Consider the following 19,006-nt stretch of genomic DNA (forward strand, 5'->3'; position numbering starts at 1 on the left):
GTTGGACTGCAGTGGTGCAGTCATGGCTCACGTCATCTCTTTTTTTTTTTGAGATGGGAGTTTCACTCTTTTTGCCCAGGCTGGAGTGCAATGGCGCGATCTCGGCTCACTGCAAGCTCCGCCTCCCGAGTTCAAGCTATTCTCCTGCCTCAGCCTCCCAAGTAGCTGGGATTACAGGCGCCCGCTACCACGCTTGGGTAACTTTTTATTTTTAGGAGAGACAGGGTTTCACCACATTGGCCAGGCTGGTCTCGAACTCCTGCCCTCAAGTGACCCGCCTGCCTCAGCCTTCCAAAGTGCTGGGATTACAGGCGCGAGCCACTGCACCTTGCCCTTTTTTTTTCCTTCTGAGTCAGGGTCTCACTTTGTAGCCCAGGTTGGACTGCAGTGATGTAGTCATGGCTCACTGCGCCTTGACCTCTCAAGCTCAAGCCTCAGTCCCCCAAAGTGCTGGGATTACAGGTGTAAGCCACCACACTCAGCTGACCCTCATCTCTTACAGAGGTAAGTCTAGACTTTACAGCAGCCAGTGGCACCATCTGGTCCCCATGGTCTCTGACTTCACTGTGTATTCACTTCCTAAGGCACTGCTCCAGCTACATTGGCCTCCTGGATGTCCTCCCGGCTGTCTTCCCACGTGCCTGGCACTCCTGCCTCAGGGCTCACTGTAACTTCCGCCTCCCGGATTCAAGCGATTCTCGTGCTTCAGCCTCCTGAGTAGCTGGGATTACAGGCATGTGCTAGCACGCCAGGCTAATTTTTGTATTTTTAGTAGAGACAGGGTTTCACCATGTTGGCCAGAGTGGTCTCAAACTCCTGACCTCAGGTGATCCACCCGCCTAAGCCTTCCAAAATGTTGGGATTACAGGCATGAGTCACCTCGCCTGGCCACCAGAACACTCTTCACACAAATATACATAATGGCTCATACAGTCATCCCCTTCCAGTTTTTATTCAAATGTCACTTTCTCAGTGAGGGCTTCTCCAAAGATCCTACTGCTACTTCCCCCAGCCCCATATTCCGTTTCTCTGCTTATCTTCTCCATCACACGTTACCATATAATTTCGTATTTTGTTGTCTTATTTATTGTCTGTGACGTAAGAAATACATACTTGGTGTCTGTCCCTGGTTTCTGACAGTCTTAAACCCTCGTAATTTCTGGAGTGATGTAGGCAACAGAAGCGTCTTACATAGAGCTCCTAATCTCTTGAATTTCCTGGGTGAGAGCAGCATCGTTTGTTCTGCTCAAGTGACTCTTGGTGGTCTCCTGGATGGGCACTGGTCACAAAGTGAGACTAGGCCATGATTGGGAGCTTAAGAGCTTTCGGCCTCACCCGCCCCCTCCAGTCCTTGGAGAGGGAAAAAGGGGTGGAGACTGAGTTAATAAGTGATCACGACTACATGACGTAGCCTCCAGAACAATCCCTAAAATATGGGGTTTGCAGAGCTTCCAGGCTGGTGAATGCATCCACGCACTGATAGGCTGCTGCATCCCAACTCCCATGGAGACAGAAACTTCTGCACTTGGGACCCTTCTGGACCTCACCCTATCCCTATCTACCTCTTCATCTGGCTATTAACCTATTTCCTTCATACTCTCCTTCATAATAAACACGTACGTTTCCCCGAGTTATTCGAGCTATTCCAGCGAATTACTGAGCTGGGGGGCTGCAGGTTGCAGGAGCCCCGGACGAGCGACTGGTGTCTGAAGTGGGGTCAGTCTCGTGGGCCTGAGCTCTCAAAGCTTGTGTAGTGTGACGCTAACCCTGGGTTGTTTATTTTAGAATTGAATGAATTATAGGACACTCAACTGGTCTCTGGGAGAGTTGGAGAATCGGTTGGTATGGGGTCAGGAGGTAGAATCCCACACATTTAGTGTCAGAAATGTTGGGAGTAGACAAACAGTTTTTCGGCCAGGAGCGGTGGCTCACGCCTATAATCTCAGCACTCTGGGAGGCTGAGGCAGGCAATCACTTGAGGTCAGGAGTTTGAGACCAGCCTGGCCAACATGGCGAAACCCTGTCTCTACTAAAAATACAAAAATTAGCTGGGCATGTTGGCGTACGCCTTTGTAGTCCCAGCTATTTGGGAGGCTGAGGCATGAGAATTGCTTGAACCCAGGGGATGAAGGCTAGAGTGAGCCAAGATTGTGGGACTGCACTCCAGCCTGGGCGGCAGATCAGGACTCCATCTCAAACAAAAAAAAAAAAAAAAAGAGAGAGAGAAACAGTTTTCTTTTACTGTCCACTGGAATCTAAGTTTCATGTGAGTACTATACAAACTTTTTGTCTATTTCTTCATTGGGATCTCTACAGTGCCTTGAAAATATATGACAAAATAGTAAACACTCAATAAATATTTGCTGAATGAACAAATTAATAAAGGGAAATAGACCAGTGAACAAGAATGAGTACATGCTCAGAAGGAGCTTCCCTTTCAGGTAGGAAAGGCAAAACCAAATTAAAAAATGAGTTAACGGCTGGGCGCGGTGGCTCACGCCTGTAATCCCAGCACTTTGGGAGGCCGAGGCGGGTGGATCACTTGAGGTCAGGAGTTTGAGAACAGTCTGGCCACAAGGTACAACCCTGTCTCTACTAAAAATACAAAAATTAGACAGGTGTGGTGGTACATGCCTATAATCCCAGCCACTTGGGAGGCTGAGGCAGGAAAATTGCTTGAACCTGGGAGGCGGAGTTTGCAGTCAGCTGACATCACACCACTGCACTCCAGCCTGGGCCTTGGAGTGAGATGCTGTCTCCAAATAAAATAAAATAAAATAAATCAAAACAAAGCAAGTCCTGCTGGTATGTAGAGAATGGGCTAGAGTGGAGAGAGGCCAAGGAGAGGCGGGGGGCTGCTCCACTGATCCAGACATGAGGTGGGGGTGACTGGGACCACAGAGAAGGCAGCTTCACGAGATACTTAGGAGTTGAAAAGTCTGAGAGTTGGAAATGAAAATGAATTGGAAGTGGAGGAGGAGTCAGATTCCAAGGTTTCTGGTTTGAGCTGCTAGGTGGATGGTGTTGCTCTTTCTGGTAGGAGGAAAGCCTTGGGGAGGAACAGCCTCTGAAGGCAAAATGGAGGCCTCTATTTGAGGGTGCCTTCTGCAGGTGGAAATGTCAAGGAGACAGCCAGTAACCTGAGGGGGTATCTGGGTTCCCACCTAACTTGCACTGCGGTAGCTATGCCTAACTGTCATTATGCGGGCCATATTCATCTGGGCATGTGTGGGCTTGCTGCACCTCCAACCTGACCTAGTAGTGACCACCTTCAGAAATGAAACAATCCAGAGTTGAAATATATTCTTTATTTTCACAATGGAAATAGGATAGGGAAGGAGGAAAGAGATACCTTTGTTAGTCGCCACTGCAGTACCATCGAAAGAATATCCTGGGGAAACAAAGAGGTATGTGTGTTACAGGAGGGGTTGGGGACTAGAAACTTAAGTCCTGGAGGCCTGGACACCAGGGTCGAAAAGGTGGACAAGGGCCTGGACTCCTGGGTCTGAGGGAGGAGGGGCTAAGGCCCTGGACTTCTGGGTCTGAGTGAGGAGAGGTGTAGGGGCCTGGACTCCCGGGTCTGAGGGAGGAAGGGCTGGGGACCTGGATTCTTAGATCTAAGGGAGCAGCGAGCTGGGGACTTGGATTCCTGGGCTGAGTAAGGAGGGGCTGGGACCTGGACTCGTGGGTCTGAGAGGGGAGGGACTGAGAGTCCGACCTCCTGGGTTGGAGGTTGGTGGGAACCCAGACTTCTCGGTGGGGATCTGAGAGAGCGGGGAGCTAGATGCTGGGGCGCCGGGGTACCGAGGACTCACCACGCCAACACGGTCGCACTCGCGGATGCCAGGGCCCCGAGGGCTGCAAGCAGGAACAGGTTGCTGGGCGTCAGAGCCTCGGGCCTGACCAGCAGCTCGCCCAGGCTGGGCCTCCAGGGCTCGATCAGCTCGGCGTCCCGCGGCGCCCAGCTCAGCACTTCCCGGAACGAGGCCTGCAACTCTGTCTCCGCCCGCGGGGGCGGGCCCGTCACTGCGGGGGCGCGCACGTCAGTCAGGCACGAGCCCCACCCCTCGCCCCGCCCCCCTCGCTAGCGCCGCCGCGCCCCGCCCCACCGTTAAGAAAGAAGTAGAGCCGGGCCAGGGGGCGCTGGTCTTGCTTGATCACGCAGGAGAACGTGCCGCGGTGCGTAAGCTGCGCCGGACGGATCCGCGCCAGGTATCCTTCGGCCCGCGGCATATCTCGGAAATAGGACAAGTCCTGAGTCCGGAGCTGCGAGACGCGCGGGCTTAAACTCCTCAACTCCGGCTTGCCACTGAGTAACCTACAAGCCCCGCCCCCCGAGCTAGACCACGCCTCCTGGAGTCCCGGCCCTGAGCCTTGAGCAGCCCGCCTCCGAGCCTTCTACTTGCTCCTGTGCCGTAAACGCACCTCTTCCCCTCCTTAAACCCTTACGCATAACCTACCCCTAGAACCTGCTTTTATTTATGTATGTGGTGTTTATTCTTTTTTCTTTTCCAGACAAGGTCTCGTTTTGGCGCCCAGGCTGCACTGCAGTGGCGTGATCATAGCTCACTGCAGCCTCGAACTCCTGGACTTAAACAATCTTCCCGCTCAGCCTCCCCAGTGTCTGGGACTATAGGCGTGCACCACCACGCCCGGCTGTTTTTAAAATTTTTTGGTAGAGGTGGGGGGGTCTTAGTATATTGCATAGGCCGGTCTCGAACTCCTGGCCTCAAGCCATCCTCCCGCCTTGGTCTCCAAAAGCGCTGGGATTACAGTTGTGAGCCACCGCCCCAGGTCCTTGGTCCTGCATTCTGATCTTCGAGCTCTCCCCTAAATCCTGGGACCCTCCTCTTGCTGATGCCTGTGTCCAGACGGAGCTTTGTGGAGTCCAGTCCCCGAAAGCTGACTCCCCAACCTCTAGTGAAGCCTAACTCGCCCGTCTAAACGCTTCGCGCCTGCCCCGCCCCGACTCACACCTCCTCCTGCGAACTTCCAGGAATAGGTGATCTCCTCCTTTGGCAGCTGGAAGTTCACGATGCAAGAAAACATAGCCTGGTCGCCCCGAATCACTGTCACATCCTGAACTGAAGACGGAGCTGGGTTCACTCGCTGGGCCCCGCCCACATCTGGCTCGCCACCAGCCAGCTCATGCCCCTCGGTGCTCTGGTCCCATTTTCTCTAGTCTCCTGCACCCCGAGGTCCCGCCCCTTCACCTGGGCAGTCCAGCGGGAGGTCGCAGACCCTGGAGTAGCACCCGCTGCAGAGGAAACGCCGGGCGAACTCCTGGAGACCTGTGGGGCGGGAACGCTGCGTCAGGCGCCACCTGCCCTCCCAAGCCCGGGGCCCTTGGCCCATTTGAGATCCATGTAGCTTCCCAGGGTCCATAGGCCAGGTGGCATCTTGACCTCGCCCTCCCTGCTGTCCTTAGCCGACTCTCACGCCCTCCGCCCTCTAGGATTCCTATTGGTTTGCTTCGGCTCTCACACCCACTTTCTGAGGATTTAGAGCAATACCTGGTTTACTTCCTTTTCTCCAGGCCTTATTGGCCTCCTAAGGATTTGAAGCCCACCCGATTTCCCCCACTTGATGTCGTAGGATTCGGCCCCGACCGCCTCCCTTACCCCGCAATTCCAAGTTTTAGATGAAGTCCTTACCGCAAGGAGGGATGCAGGCCTGGGCTGTGGAGGAAGAGGAAACATCACTACCTTAAAGTCGCGGGAAGAACCCTGCCTGATGCTCCCCTAACGGATGTTACAAGGCTGGACGCATTGCTCCGAGGAGGTAGGGCCAAGCTTTCGTCATAACCTGGGGGCGGGGCCAAGCCTGAGCATTCCATTACAAGTTCAGGCCCAGGCCTGCTGCCAGCCTTCTACTTGGGGTTTAGGGGGAGCCACACTGGTTTGTTGTAGGCCCTGAGGGGGATGGGCAGTCCAGGTGTATTCCACCGAGGAGGCGGGGCTAGATCCTGGGCGATCCTTGCAGGAGACCGGGGCTAAGGTGGTAGCCCACTAAAAGAGGCGTGGCCAGGCTAGAAGTAGTCCCAGAAAGGGACTCAGTTGGAGGGGAAACTTCATCGAAGGGGCGGAGCTGGATCAAAAATGGTCCATGCGGGGTAAGAGTCCTTGCTCAAGGTCTGAGGCTCAGAGATGGGACCAGGGGATTGAAGGGGAGTGGATGGGGGTCTCAGGAGTGGGTTTTGTTTTTAGATGGTATCTTGCTCTGTCATCCAGGCTGGAGTGCAGTGGCACAATCTCCGGTCACCTGCAACCCCGCCTCCAGGGTTCAAGCGATTTTCCTGCCTCAGCCTCCTGAGTAGATGAGATTACAGGCATGCGCTACCACGCCCAGCTAATTGTTATATCTTTAGTAGATATGGGTATCACCATGTTGGTCAGACTGGTTTTGAACTCCTGACCTCAAGTGATCTGCCCGCCTCAGCCTCCCAAAGTGCTGGGATTACAGGCGTGAGCCAACATCCCCGGCCAAAAGTGGGGTTTTCTAATTGTGTTTGTGTGTCTGGGAGAGGAGAGATGGAGTGTATTTTACCTTCTTTTAGCTGTGTAATGACCTTCTTCATTTTCTCTGCAGCATCAGGGAAGGCAACCTCAAAGGATCCTGGAGAGTGGAGGGGAGGACGGCCTGTGTAGTAAAGCCCTTCCCCTACGGCTTGGTCCTTGGTCCTGCATTCTGATCTAGCCTGGCTAGGGCTATGCTGGCCCTAGCTCACAGGACGTGCTGTCATGGTATCTGCCCTTTCCCGGCCCCTCTTCACCCCTCTCTTATTGCCATATCCTCTGCTCCTCTTCTTATCTCTCGCCTTGTGTACTTGAAGGCTAACAAGTCCCTAAGTCTCCTTCTTCTGCCTCCTGAATCTCTCCAGGATGGAAGCCCTCCTGGACACCTGTGTATAGCTTGTTGCGGGGAGAAGGGCAGGATAAAGATAAAATTCCTCCCCAAGGCCTATTAGGTCTTACGTGGTTTGGCCTAGTTCCCCCTCCCTCCCTGTCCCATCCCTACTGCCCACCTTTCATTTCCTTTATTTTTTTGAGACAATGTCTCACTGTCACCCAGGCTGGAGTGCAGTGGCGTGATCTCGGCTCACTGCAGCCTCCGCCTCCTGAGTTCAAATGATTCTCCTGCCCTAGCCTCCCCAGTAGCAGGGACTGCAGGAATGCGCCACCACGCCTGGCTAATACTTGTGTTTTTAGTAGAGATGGGGTTTTACCACGTTGGACAGGCTCGTCTCGAACTCCTGACCTCAAGTGATCCACCCACCTCAGCCTCCCAAAGTGTTGGGGTTACAGGCATGAGCCACCATGCCCGGCCTCATTTCCTTTCATATGAAAACCACCACATTCTCTAGCACCTCAGGGCCTTTGCACATGCTGGCTTCGGTTTTTAACACATTTTTCCTTCTCCTAATCATCCTTCCATCACCACAGATCTAACCAAGTTCCCTGTTTTTGTCTCTCATTGCCATCATTTCATTCCTAGCTCTCATCCGTCTGCAATTACATATATTTATATATAGATGATCATCACGTATGTCTGTCTCGTAAGTAAATTAAACATGTTCTTCTGTAGCGCTGTGTCCTCTGAATCCTGGAGAGGGCCCTGAGTCTTAAAAGTGCTCAGTTAGTATTTGTACAATGAATTCCAGGATCCAACTCAAACTAGAGACCCCAACTGGTGGCCTATGGCCCAAATCCATCCCTGGGATGTGTTATATTTGGCCTGGAAAATGTTTAAAAGAAAATGAACCAGTTGCCAACATATAAAATTTGGAATGTCACATAAAACATTTGGCATCTTTTTACAAAGTTCGAAGAGCTGTAACACAAAGATCGTATTTCCATAAGGCAGCGAATAGCTGGAGATGAGTAGCAGCCATTCCCTTGAAATGGGGCACACACTGGCCACTTCCATGGTCCCCATCCTCTATTCACTTCTATATTTACCCATCTTTTACTCTTTTATCTTCCTCGTCTTTGTAGGTGTTTTTGTTTTGTTTTGAGATAGAGTCTCGCTCTTTGCCCAGGCTGGGGTACTGTGGCGTGATCTTGGCTCACTGTAACTTCCACCTCCCAGGTTCAAGCAATTCTCCTGCCTCAGCCTCCCCAGTAGCTAGGATTACAGGCACCCACCACCATGCCCAACTAATTTTTGTATTTTTAGTACAGATGGAGTTTCACCACGTTGGCCAGGCTGGTCTCAAACTCCTGACCTCAAGTGATCTGCCCACCTCAGCCTCCCAAAGTGCTGGGATTACAGGTGTGGGCCACCATGCCTGGCCTTGTGTTTTGACCACTGCAGTGGTCTCCAAATCCAAACTGTATGGGTTTGTGGCTTGTTCCCGTGGAATAAGAAAAAGGAGACAGCTGACTTGATCTCGTGGTAGTTTGTGGAAATCAGAAATGTGGCAGGGTTTTATAGGCTAAATTGTGCCCCCCTCAACCAAATTTGTATGTTGAAGTCAGAATGTGACTGTACTTGGTTCTTAACGAGGTGATTAAGTTCAAATGAGGTCATTAGGGTGGGCCATAATGCTGTATGATTGGTATCCTTATGAGAAGAGGAAATCAGGACAGAGATGCACACAGGGACATATGAAGAAAGCATCTACAAGCCAAAGAGAGAGGCCTTAGAAGAAACCAACCCTGCTGACACCAAAACCTTGATCTCAGACTTCCGGAAGGCAGACACTTCTGTTGTTCGAGTCACCCAGTCTACGGTACTTTGTTACAGTGGTCCCAGCAAACCAATACCCAGGAATTGTCCATTGCCTCCAAATATCTGTATATCGATATCCACAGAACACAGATAAAAGGCTTCATCTCCCAGCCTGCCTTGCAGTTGTGGTCATGTGACCAAGTTATAGCCATAGGATGTAAATGGATGTGTTATATGTGAGTCACAGGAGGTGGCCTTAAAAGGGAGGTGGTACCGCACCTGGAATCCCAGCTACTCTGGAGGCTGAGGTGACGGGATCACTTGAGGCCAAGAGTTCAAGATAAGCCTGGGCAACATATCAAGACACCATCTCTAAACAAATTTTTATAGATTAGCCAAGTGTGATGGCATGTGTCTGTAGTCTTAGCTACTCAGGAAGCTGAGGTGGGTGGATGGTTGAACCCAGGAGTTCGAGGCTGTAGTGAGCTATGATTGCACCACTGTACTCCAGCCTGGGCAATACAGCAAGACTCTGTCTCTAAAAAACAGAGAGAAGGTGGTGCCATCTTATTGTTCCCCTCATCCATCCTGCTGCCTGAAAATTTGTTTTGATGGCTGGAGCTCTAGCAGCCACATAGGACCATGAGGAGGACAAGGGCTATTCCCTGGGATATTAAGTCTTCAAGGAGCTTGGATCCCCAAGAAACGGAGGTGCCACACTACCCTTAAGTGCCTACCTCAAGACTTACTTTATATAGGAGAGAGAAACTTCCTATGGGCTTAAGCCATTGCAAGGACAGGGGAAAGCGTCCTCTGTGATTAAAGCCATACAAAAAGGGAGGGAACTGAGGATACTGGCAAGAGAGTGGCTGAAACGACGATCATTGGATATACAGTTGGAGGGAGGAAGCACTGATGCCGAGAAGTGAGTTTCAAATGAGGACCTAGTGGTCCCTCCTTGGCCACAGAGCAAGAGTGTGGTCTCAAGATGGCAGGATGATCAGGAGCATGTGGTCAGACTGGGGTGCACAAATGAGATGCCAGGATGTTGCAGGAGTCATCCAAAGAATGTCTATGGGCCAAATCAAAGGACTAATGGGCAGGGTGAATGTGGGATATACCAAGTAAGCCATGGTGGTGGGTTGGGCTTATAACCCACCAGGGGAATATGAATGGAGTGAAATGTTCCAAATGGCCTGGGTTATAGCAAGCAGGCCACAAAGAGGCATGGGTGGGTGTTGTAAAGTCTCCCCCAGAGGAGTTGCATATCATCAGGAGCTCTGACCCTGGTTCAGATCATCTGGGGCCTGAGTCCTGGCGCTTCCATCTTGAGTACACCTGTCTCAGATCTGAGTATCAATCACAAGCCCTCCTCCCCATGTGACCTTGGCCAAGTGACTTCACCTTCCTGATCCTCAGTCTCCTCATTCATCAAATGGGGATGATAGCAGTGTCTGTATGACAGGGTTGGGAAGGATGAGATGCCATACAACCATGAAGGCTTCCTCATCCCCACTCCTTCAGGGCATCGTTTAAGGATTGTATGAGATGGTGTTGCTAAGCATGTAGAATGGCTCCTGGCACATAGTGAGTGTTAGAGAAGGTTGGCAAACTTAGGATTGCCATCTCCAAGTTTGAGATGGGGAAACGGAGGCGTGGGGAGATTACAGAAGTGGTCCAAAGTCACATGGCTACGTTTGACCCTGGTGATCAGGCTACAGAGCCTCCATACCTAATCGCTGCATGCATAATCTCCACACCTAATACTGCATCTGGTCTGTACCAGGTCATCCACTCCATGGTTTATGTATACATATATACAAATAAGATCACCTGGGATCACCGAGAGGCAGTCAGCCTACGTCAGCTCCTCCATCTCCCTGCTCCTCCCTTTGGAGGAGACGCAAAAGTCATCCTTGATTCTTCCCGTTGCCCTCACCCACCTACATCTGGTCCAGTCTATCTCCAAATATATCCCAGGTCTACTGTTCTTGTCCAGAAGAGCCCCAGCGTTCCCATCTGATAAGCAGGACTATAAAACCCAGCCTCACAGGGCCAGTAGAGGATATCCTTTAGGAAGATACTTAATATGAATGACTCTGTGTATGGCAAACACAGCCTCTAACATGCATGGGCAGGCCTGGCACACGGTCAAATCCTTATGCCCACCCCCCTCTGCTCAGACCTCATCTGGGCCCCCCAGACCACTGTGACTGATCCAAGCCACCACGGGCAGGCTTCTCACTGGAAGTCGGAATTCCTGCCTTTGTCCAGCACCCACATAGCTGCCAGAGAGATCTTGTTAAATCCCAGGTCAGATCCTGTCTCTCCGTGTAAAGTCCTCCAATAACTCCCCCATTTCAAGAGCAAAAAACAAAAGTCATTCCAAGGGCCTACAACAGCAATTCTCAGAGTGTTCCCGGAGCCGCATCATGAGCATTGCCTGGGATCTTGACAGAAATGTCCATTTCTGGGCCCTACCTTGGACCTGCTGGTCGGAGGCGGTGGGGTCCAGAAATCTGCATTTTAAATAAGCTCCCAGGGGATTCTGATGTATGCTGGGCCTTGAGAACCACCTGTCTATGAGGATAGCTACTTGGGAGGCTGAGGCAGGAGAATGGTGTGAACCCGGAAGGCGGAGCTTGCAGTGAGCCGAGATCGCACCACTGCAGTCCAGCCTGGGCGACAGAGTGAGACTCTGTCTCAAATAAATAAATAAGTAAATTAAATTTTAAAAAAGAAAACTATCCCCCCTTTCTCTTCCCCTTCTCTGTTTTCCTCCACAGCAGGGATCACCAACTGACATACTAAGATACTAAGATATTTTATTGTGTTTGTTGTCTGTCTCCCCAGACTCCGCCCCAATATAAGCAACCCGAGGACGGGTGGTTTGCAGTTCTGTTCACAGCTGTGTTCCCAGGGTTGTTCCCGGCACATTCGGTAAATATCATTGAACGTATTGCACCAGCTTCTCCCAGCCTCCAGACTCTCCCTCTGGGCCATCTTCCACACGACCCCAGAGGGTTCTTTCTACAGCCAGAGCTGCCCCTACTTCTCTGCTGTTCACACTCCTGCTGTAGCTCCCCAGTGCCCTGAAGAAAGAGACTCAAAACTCTGACTTTTTCTGCTGAACCCTGCACCTGGGTATCTAGCTGCCTCCTAAACGTCCCGGAGACTCCTCGAAGTCACTACATTCACTACATGCTCATCATCTGCCCCTGGCTCTTTCTCTCAGGCTCCTTACTTCAGTGATGACCCACGGCCCAACAGGCACGAGCAGGGCCTGTGTCAGACGCTGTTCTTTAGGCTTCCCCAAACAGCCCAGCAGACCTAACTCTGGCCCTGGGCCTTCTTCTCCACCTTCACAGCCCCAGCCCCCACTCAGCCCTCCGCTCTGGCCTGGACCCTCACCCAGCCTCTTCTCTCTCCCCTCCAAGTTTGTCCCACATGCGGCCCCACAGAAGGCTTCCACTCCCAGATCCAAAGGTTCCTGATCTTTTTAAAAGCTTCTGTGACTAGGCAGGCTAAGTAGGGAGAAAGCGCATTTCCTGGAATCCTGCACACCCCAGATGGAGACCTTTAGGGCCTCAGATCTCCCTTTAGGGTGGAGGTAGGGGAGCCACTGCTGAGACCTTCTCCAGGCTGGCCCTGGATGCCCCCTGGGTGGATGGGAATCTTCCCTCTTCCGGGATCTTTGACAAGGCACTTGGAGGGCAAAGCAGGAAGCAAAAGGAGCGACTGTGGGTGTGGGAATAAGCCCTGAGCTCCTGGATCTAAGAGGAAGCCGGTTTATTCTATAGCGCAGGGCTCTGTAACTCCAGCAACTCTGAGCCTCCACAGTTCCAGGGTCTGGCACGCTGTGGGGATCACGGCCATGGTGACCTGGCATGATTACTGCCCATCGGCCATGTGTGGCCCCCAGTCCTGAGGTCTCTTTGCACGGCCACACACCTCAAGGCTGTTGCGTGTGCCTGTCTCACCAGGACAGTCACACCTCGTCTCTCTTCACTGCTGTCACCTGAGCGATCCACTCTGCTGTTCCTGTTTTCCTGCCCTCTAATTGCCTCACATCTCAAAAATGTGGAATCATTTTATAAGAAATCTGTGTGTGTGTGAGTGTAAGTGTGTGTGTGTGTGTGCAAGTGTGTGTGTGTGTTCTATCCTAGAGGAAGATGCCTTCCCTAAGGTCAGGCTCATCAGGCACCCCAATTTCCCCCTGCCCTCCCCGGCCGCTGAGCTCTGTGGCCATCCTAGGAGGCAAGAAGATTGTCCCACTCTACAGATGGGTAAGTTGAGGCCAGGAGAGGGGCAGTGACCCACCCAGAACTTCATAGCCAGTTAAGATTGTGAGCCATGCAGCCATGGCAGAACTTATGCCGACCCCATCTGGCCTTCCAGCTCTAGACCATTTCTGCAGCGTCCCTTCCCCCTCACCACCTTCAGCCCCTGGCTCTTAGAGCTACCTTCAGCCTTTGCTTGGACAAGTAGCTGAGCTCAATGGCTTCCCAGCTTTCCCTTCCCAGATCACTGCCCAACTCTGGGGGCCTCCTTCCTCTGCACCTGGGTATCTAGCTGCCTCCTAAACGTCCCTGAGACTCCTCGGGCCCTCACACATACCCATTTCTTGGGAGCTCCAAGTCCACATCTCCCATCTCCCCATCCCCACACACTCACCCTGGGCAGCAGCCAGCTCCTGCAGGGCATGGGTCATCTGGGTGAAGGCGTCATGCAGGTGGCTTCTCTCGTCATAGTCTGGCGGTGAGGGAGGGGGCAGGGGCTGGGGGAGGCAGCTCCCACACCACCATGTCCCTAATGGGAACATCCTGTCCGAGTCTCTGCCCTCCCAAGTCTGCATCCTTCCCTCTCTTGACTCTCTGCCCACAGTCGCTATGCTTCCTGAGTCCCTCCCAAGTCTCTATCGTCCCCTCTCTGTGAGTCTCCATCTTCCCTGAGTCTCTGCCCCCGACCAGTCTCTACCCTGCTTCCCTAGTCTCTGCCTCATCTCTATCCTCCCCTTTCTGGGTCTCCATCCTTCTGAGTCTCCGTCTTCCCCTCTCTGAGTCTCCATCCTCCCCTCTCTGTGACTCTCCATCCTCCCGAGTGTCCATCTTCCCCTCTGACTCTCCATTTTCCCGAGTCTCCATCCTCCCCTCTGACTCTCCATCCTCCCCTCTCTGAGTCTCTGCCCTGCTGTCTTCCCCTGTCCGTGTCTCTCTGTCCCTAAATCTCTGTTATTCTCATGGTCTTTGAGCCTTTCTCCTCTGACTATTTCTCTCTGCCTGTCCCTCAGCCTGACCCTCTGGGCCTCTCTGGTTCCTCCCTCTGCACCTTCCCCAGGACACTGATGATGGTCTCCTCACTGATTTCGGTGTCAGAGAGACCCCGGAAGGCGGCCGTGAAGGCCTCCTCACACTCCTCGAGCTTGGGGCCCCGCATGCCGACAAACATCTGACAGATGCGGACGCGCTCAGAGTAGGTTGTGAAGCAGAGGAGACAGGCCCAGGCGGGCACCCTGAAGACAGCCAGGGCCAGCAGGGCAGGCAGGACGGCACTGGCCAGGGCCAGCAGGGCCATCGTGTGGGTCTCAAGGCCAGGGGAGAAGCTAGTAACCTTTATGAAGTCACCCCAGGGTGGGGGAAGGGCCAGTGGTCTAGGGTCAGAGGTCAGGTTTCAGTTGGGGGTCAAATGTCATGCTCTGGAGGAAGCGTATGAGAAGTCAGGGGTCAGAGGTCAGGCCAGCAATTCCCCAGGTGTGCGGTTGGGCCAGACGCCAGGCTCCCAAGAACCTCACCTGTGACCCTGGATGTCCTCACAGGTTAAAGGGTCTCAGGGACCCAGAGACTGGCAACATGGTACGCGGTGGCCCGGGTAGGCCCTGGGGTGGGGGTCAGAGATGGAGATGGGTACAGAGACATTCCGAGAACCAGAGACAGAAAGACCAAAAAAGACAGAAACAGAGACACGGAGAGATATCGGGAGGGGCAGAGACCTAGAAAGCCAGAATAAAAGGGAGTCGGAGGATCCACTGTGAAAGAGACGCAGAAGTCACAGAGACACAGCGGAGACGGAGAGACAGACAGGGAAGGAAAACAGATTTCAGGGGAAGGAGGGGATGCAGCGACAAGGACAGAAAAGAGCCTGGCTCCTCCTCCCAGGGTCCCTGGGGCAGCCCAGTGGGGCTCACGGTCCCCGAGTGGGGCTGGGGGTCCCCGCCGGGCCCCGTCCCGTGCAGGGCGCAGCCTGGGGAAAGCTAGGAGGCCGTATAGTGATCTCCTTGGGTGTCCTCCTCAACTATACAACCTCCTACCTCAGCCCGGGGGGCGCGGCAGGCGGACAGACCCGACAGACAGACAGACAGGGACCAGGAGGACCAGGGAGTGGGGGGGAGGGCCGGGGAGGCCCCAGCCGCGATGGTGAGCCCCCGACACGGACCCACAGACACGAGCTTGTGTGCGGCGAAGGCCCCGCAAGGTCGGTTCTACGGGTGGGTGCCAGGACCCAGGAGTCCGGGCCCCCGGCCCCTCCTCCCCAAGGAACCCAGGAGTCCAGGCCCTCAGCCCCTTCCTCATCAGGGACCCTGGAGTCAAGGCCCTCATCCCTCTCCTCCCTAAAGAACCCAGTAGTCCAAGCCCTTACCAGAGACCAGAGTCCTCACCAGAGATCCAGGAATCCAGGCCCCTGGCCCTTTTCTCCCCAAATGTTTCTGGAATCCAAGGACTCAACCCTTCCTCCCTCAGACTCATGAGTCCAGATCCAAAGCCCCCTTCTCCCCAGAGATCCAGGAGTCCCCGCCCCCAGTCCCTCCTCCCTTGGGCCACGCAGGCCTCCTGGGGAAGGCATGGCCTGATAGAAAACCTGGCTTCCTGGGTGCCGGCTGGGAGAGAACCTCATCTGTCTTGGAATTTGGCCCTTTGGGCACACCTGCTTCCTACCCACCCTCCTGTCAGTCTGCAGAGACTCCGTGCCCAGGGCCAGGAGGCCAGGGGCTAGCCAACCGTCAAAGCCTCCCTGGGTACTTTCTTTCCTCTCTCCTCTCTTCTTTGGGTCATTTATAATGACAGCCACAATCTCCCAGCGCTGACCCCATACCAGGCCCAGAGCACCAGTCCTCTCTCTGACACCTCCCAGTCCAGACAGCCAGGTGCCCTCAGCATCCCCATTTGGCAGGTGAGGGGGCTGAGCCTCCGAGAGGGGAAGAGGCTCCCAAAGTCGGCCTGCGAGAGGTGGGCGGTGGACCCAGCACCCACCCTCCCCACCCCTGGGCTCAGAGCTCCTCCAGCTGGGGTCTCTCCCGTGCCCAGTCCCGTCCTCCTGGACTGTCCGGTTCTAGCTGCCCCTGCTACAGCCACACCTTCCCGTTCCTTCCTCGCAGTCCAGGTCTCTCTGGCCCTGCCTTTTTTCTCTCTCCCTCTTTCTTTCCACCTTCCCTGGTTCCTAGCCTCCTCCTGTATCAGGACATCCCTCCCTGGCTCTGCGCTGGCTTCTCTCTCTCTCCCCATTGCCTCTCTCCTCTCCCCGCTCCTGTTTTCTTCCCTCTCTCCCCCTTTCTCCTTCTTTTCCTCTACCTTCTGTCTTTCATCCTCCCCTTCTCTCCCTTCCCTCTCTTTGTCTCTCTCATTCTCTCTGGCCCTCTCAGTCTCTGTCTCTCTCTGGTCTCTCACCCTTCTCCACCCCCTTTTTTCAGATGTCTTTCCTCACTTCCTCTCCTTCCACCCCTTCCCTCTCTCCATCCCTCACCTCCCTCCTTCCTGCTCTCTCTCTGTCTCTATGTCTCTCCCTTTCTCTCCCTCTCTCTCCTTCCCTCCCTCTTAGGTCTCTCTCTTTCCTCCCCTCCCCCTTCTCTCTTTGGGTCTCCCTCCCTTCTCTCTCTTTCTCCTTCTCTCTCTCCCTCCCCCTCGCAGCTCGAGCCAGGTCTGGAGCTGGGGGTGGGGTGGGGGTGGTTTGAGAAGGGGCCCAGGGCTGGGGTAGCGACCTGCTGAGGAGGGGGAGGAGAGGCGGGAAAGGGGCGGAGAAGGAAAGGGGGAGGCGGGGGGCCGGAGACGGGTCTATGGTCCCACCTCTCTTCCCCCTTCCCTCCTTCCCAACCTCCCAGACCCTCAGGCGGGGGCGAGAGTCAGGCCAAGGTGGGGAGGAAGGGGAAGGGAGGAGGCTGCCCCCGCCCCCCCCACCAACCTGGCCCGGAGCCCAGGCCTGGGTTCCCAGCATGCCCTGGGGCTGCCTGGGGCCTGAGGAGGGGGGTGAGGGGAGAGGGGAAGCCGAGAATCTCAAAGATTCCCGGGACCTAAGCATCTCCCCAACCCGTCAACCAGTGTTTCCTTGGGGAAACTGAGGCGGAGAGAGAAGGGTTAGGACTTGTTCAAGGTCACTGGACAAGGCGTTGGTGGAAACGCGAACTCCCTGGGCCCACAGGCCGGCTTTGGGGAAGGGGTAGGCTCTGGACTTCCCCCAGGCTTAGGTCCCCCTCCCCCTCTCTGCGGACCCTGGGGAGCCCCCAAGGGTCAGAGAGCAGACCCAAACAGTCTGGCACCATGGTAACCAGCTGGCCCCGCCCCCTTAACCCCTGGAGGGCTGGACTCCAGCTGGGGCTAAAGAGGAGGTGGGGACTCCTGGGTTCCGGGGGAGGAGGGGCCTGGGGATCCCCAGAACTGCAGGCTTCAAAGGGAGAAAGATGCCGGCGCCTGGACGCTTGGGTTCTAGAGGAGCAGAGGGTTGGGGGCCGCGCTCCTCGGGAAGAGGGGCTGAGGTTCTGAACTCTGGGGTTTTGAAGGAGTTAGGGGCTGGAGTGTGGATTCCCTGGTCTGAGAGAACAGACTAAGGCTCAGACTCCTGGATCCTGGAAAAAAGGGGGCTGGGGGCTCGGATTTTGGAATGGGTGGGGGAATGGGTGGGGGACTGGGTGGTGTACTCCCAGGTCTGAGGGAGGAGGGGGCTGGGACTGGAATCCCGGGTCCCCGAGGGAGCATGGATGCTGGGCCTCTCCTCCTCCAGACATCCCCTGCCCCCGCCGCTGACCCTGGCCTGTCTGGCAGCCCAGACAACCTCCCCCTCCTCCTCGGCCCCCTCCCACTGGCACGGCTCACCCTTGACCCCTCAAAGCCCCGCAGCCCCATCCCTGCCCCTCCCCCTCCCCTCCGGCCAGACGTTAACTCTTCCGCTGCCGCAGGCACTCCAAAGTCAGACAGTCTTCCTCCACCTCCCCCGAGGGCTCGGGCAGCTCGCCCCTAGTCTCCTCCAGCCAGGATCCTACCAGCCCCAGCGCCAGCCCCCATCTCTGTCCTCCCTCTTGAATCTAGGAGGTGTCCCCAGCTTTCTCCAGCTTCTGGACCCCGGAATTCAGGTCCCAGCCCCCTCCTTCAAGGATTCTGGAGTCTGAGCTCCCAGCCACCCCACCTCCCCACCCCCAACTCCTCCTCCAAGAACCCAGAAATCCAGGCCCTCGGGTGCTCCTCCCTCAGGGACCCAGGAGTCCAGGCCCCAGCCCCCCAACCTCCCTTTCCGCAGACTCACGGCTCCCGCGGCTCCCGCGTCGCAGGGAAGGGTCTTCTCCGCCGCCCCGGGCCCGTAGGCCGGGCCCCAACGCCGCCGAGCGCTCTCCATCCTCTCCCCGCCTTCGCCGCCCGGCGGCCTCTCCCCTTCCTCCCGCCGTCCCCACCATCCTCCTTCCCTTCTCCCCGACTCCCTCCGGCCGGCGCCTCCTCCCCGGCTCTGCGGCCCGGGGCTCCCCCTCCCCAGACCCCGCCGGCGGCGCGGCCGTGGGACCAGCCCCCTCCCCAGGGGGCCCCCCGCCCCGGCCCCTCCCCACCGCCCAGCCCAGTCCGGCCTGGCTTCCCCCCTGCCCCGGAGCTGGCCCAGGTCCAGGGGAAAAAATTCCATCCAGCCTCGGGGAGGAGGAGCGGGGCGGAGGAGGGAGCGGGAGGGGGAGGCCGGGCCAGGGGAGCCTGACGCAGAGGAGGGAAGGGACAAAAGAGGCCGGGAGGCGGCGGCGGCCGGCGCTCCCGCCTCGCCCGCCCTCCTCCCTCGGCCAGTCTCGCTCCTCCCCGGCTTCCCTAGGTCCCCTCCGCCTCTCCGCCCTGTCCTGTCCCTCGCTGGCCTCCCTCCCTCTTCTCTCCTGCGCCTCCTCCTCCTCGCTCTGTGCGTGCTCTCTCGCTCTCTCGCTCCCTCTCTCCCTCCCTCCTCTCTCTCTCTCTCTCTCTCTCTCTCTCTCTCTCTCTCTCTCTCTCGCCCTCTTTCCCTCCTCCTCTCTGCTCCTGTCATTCTTGGTTGCTTTTGCTACCTCTCTGTCTCTTTCCGTCTGTCCTCCCTTATGTCTCTGCACATCTGTCCTTCCTTTCGCCCT

General features: G+C 55.5%; 1 protein-coding gene across 1 annotated transcript; it reads right to left on the minus strand.

Annotated features, from left to right (window-relative positions):
- Window positions 1–3,288: 3,288 nt before the first annotated feature.
- On the minus strand, window positions 3,289–17,687 carry SPACA6 (sperm acrosome associated 6). The gene is made up of 9 exons (XM_007997808.3): window positions 14,031–17,687; window positions 13,345–13,422; window positions 6,547–6,615; window positions 5,655–5,678; window positions 5,214–5,291; window positions 4,975–5,084; window positions 4,110–4,266; window positions 3,816–4,026; window positions 3,289–3,391 (listed from the first exon to the last, which is right to left on the minus strand). Exons 1-9 carry the CDS (start codon window positions 14,242–14,244, stop codon window positions 3,358–3,360), a joined length of 975 nt encoding a protein of 324 aa, XP_007995999.2. The 5' UTR covers window positions 14,245–17,687; the 3' UTR covers window positions 3,289–3,357.
- Between the last annotated feature and the right edge of the window lie 1,319 nt (window positions 17,688–19,006).

This window comes from Chlorocebus sabaeus, chromosome 6 (genome assembly GCF_047675955.1).
Source record: "Chlorocebus sabaeus isolate Y175 chromosome 6, mChlSab1.0.hap1, whole genome shotgun sequence".
In the NCBI taxonomy this organism is placed as follows: Eukaryota; Metazoa; Chordata; class Mammalia; order Primates; family Cercopithecidae; genus Chlorocebus; species Chlorocebus sabaeus.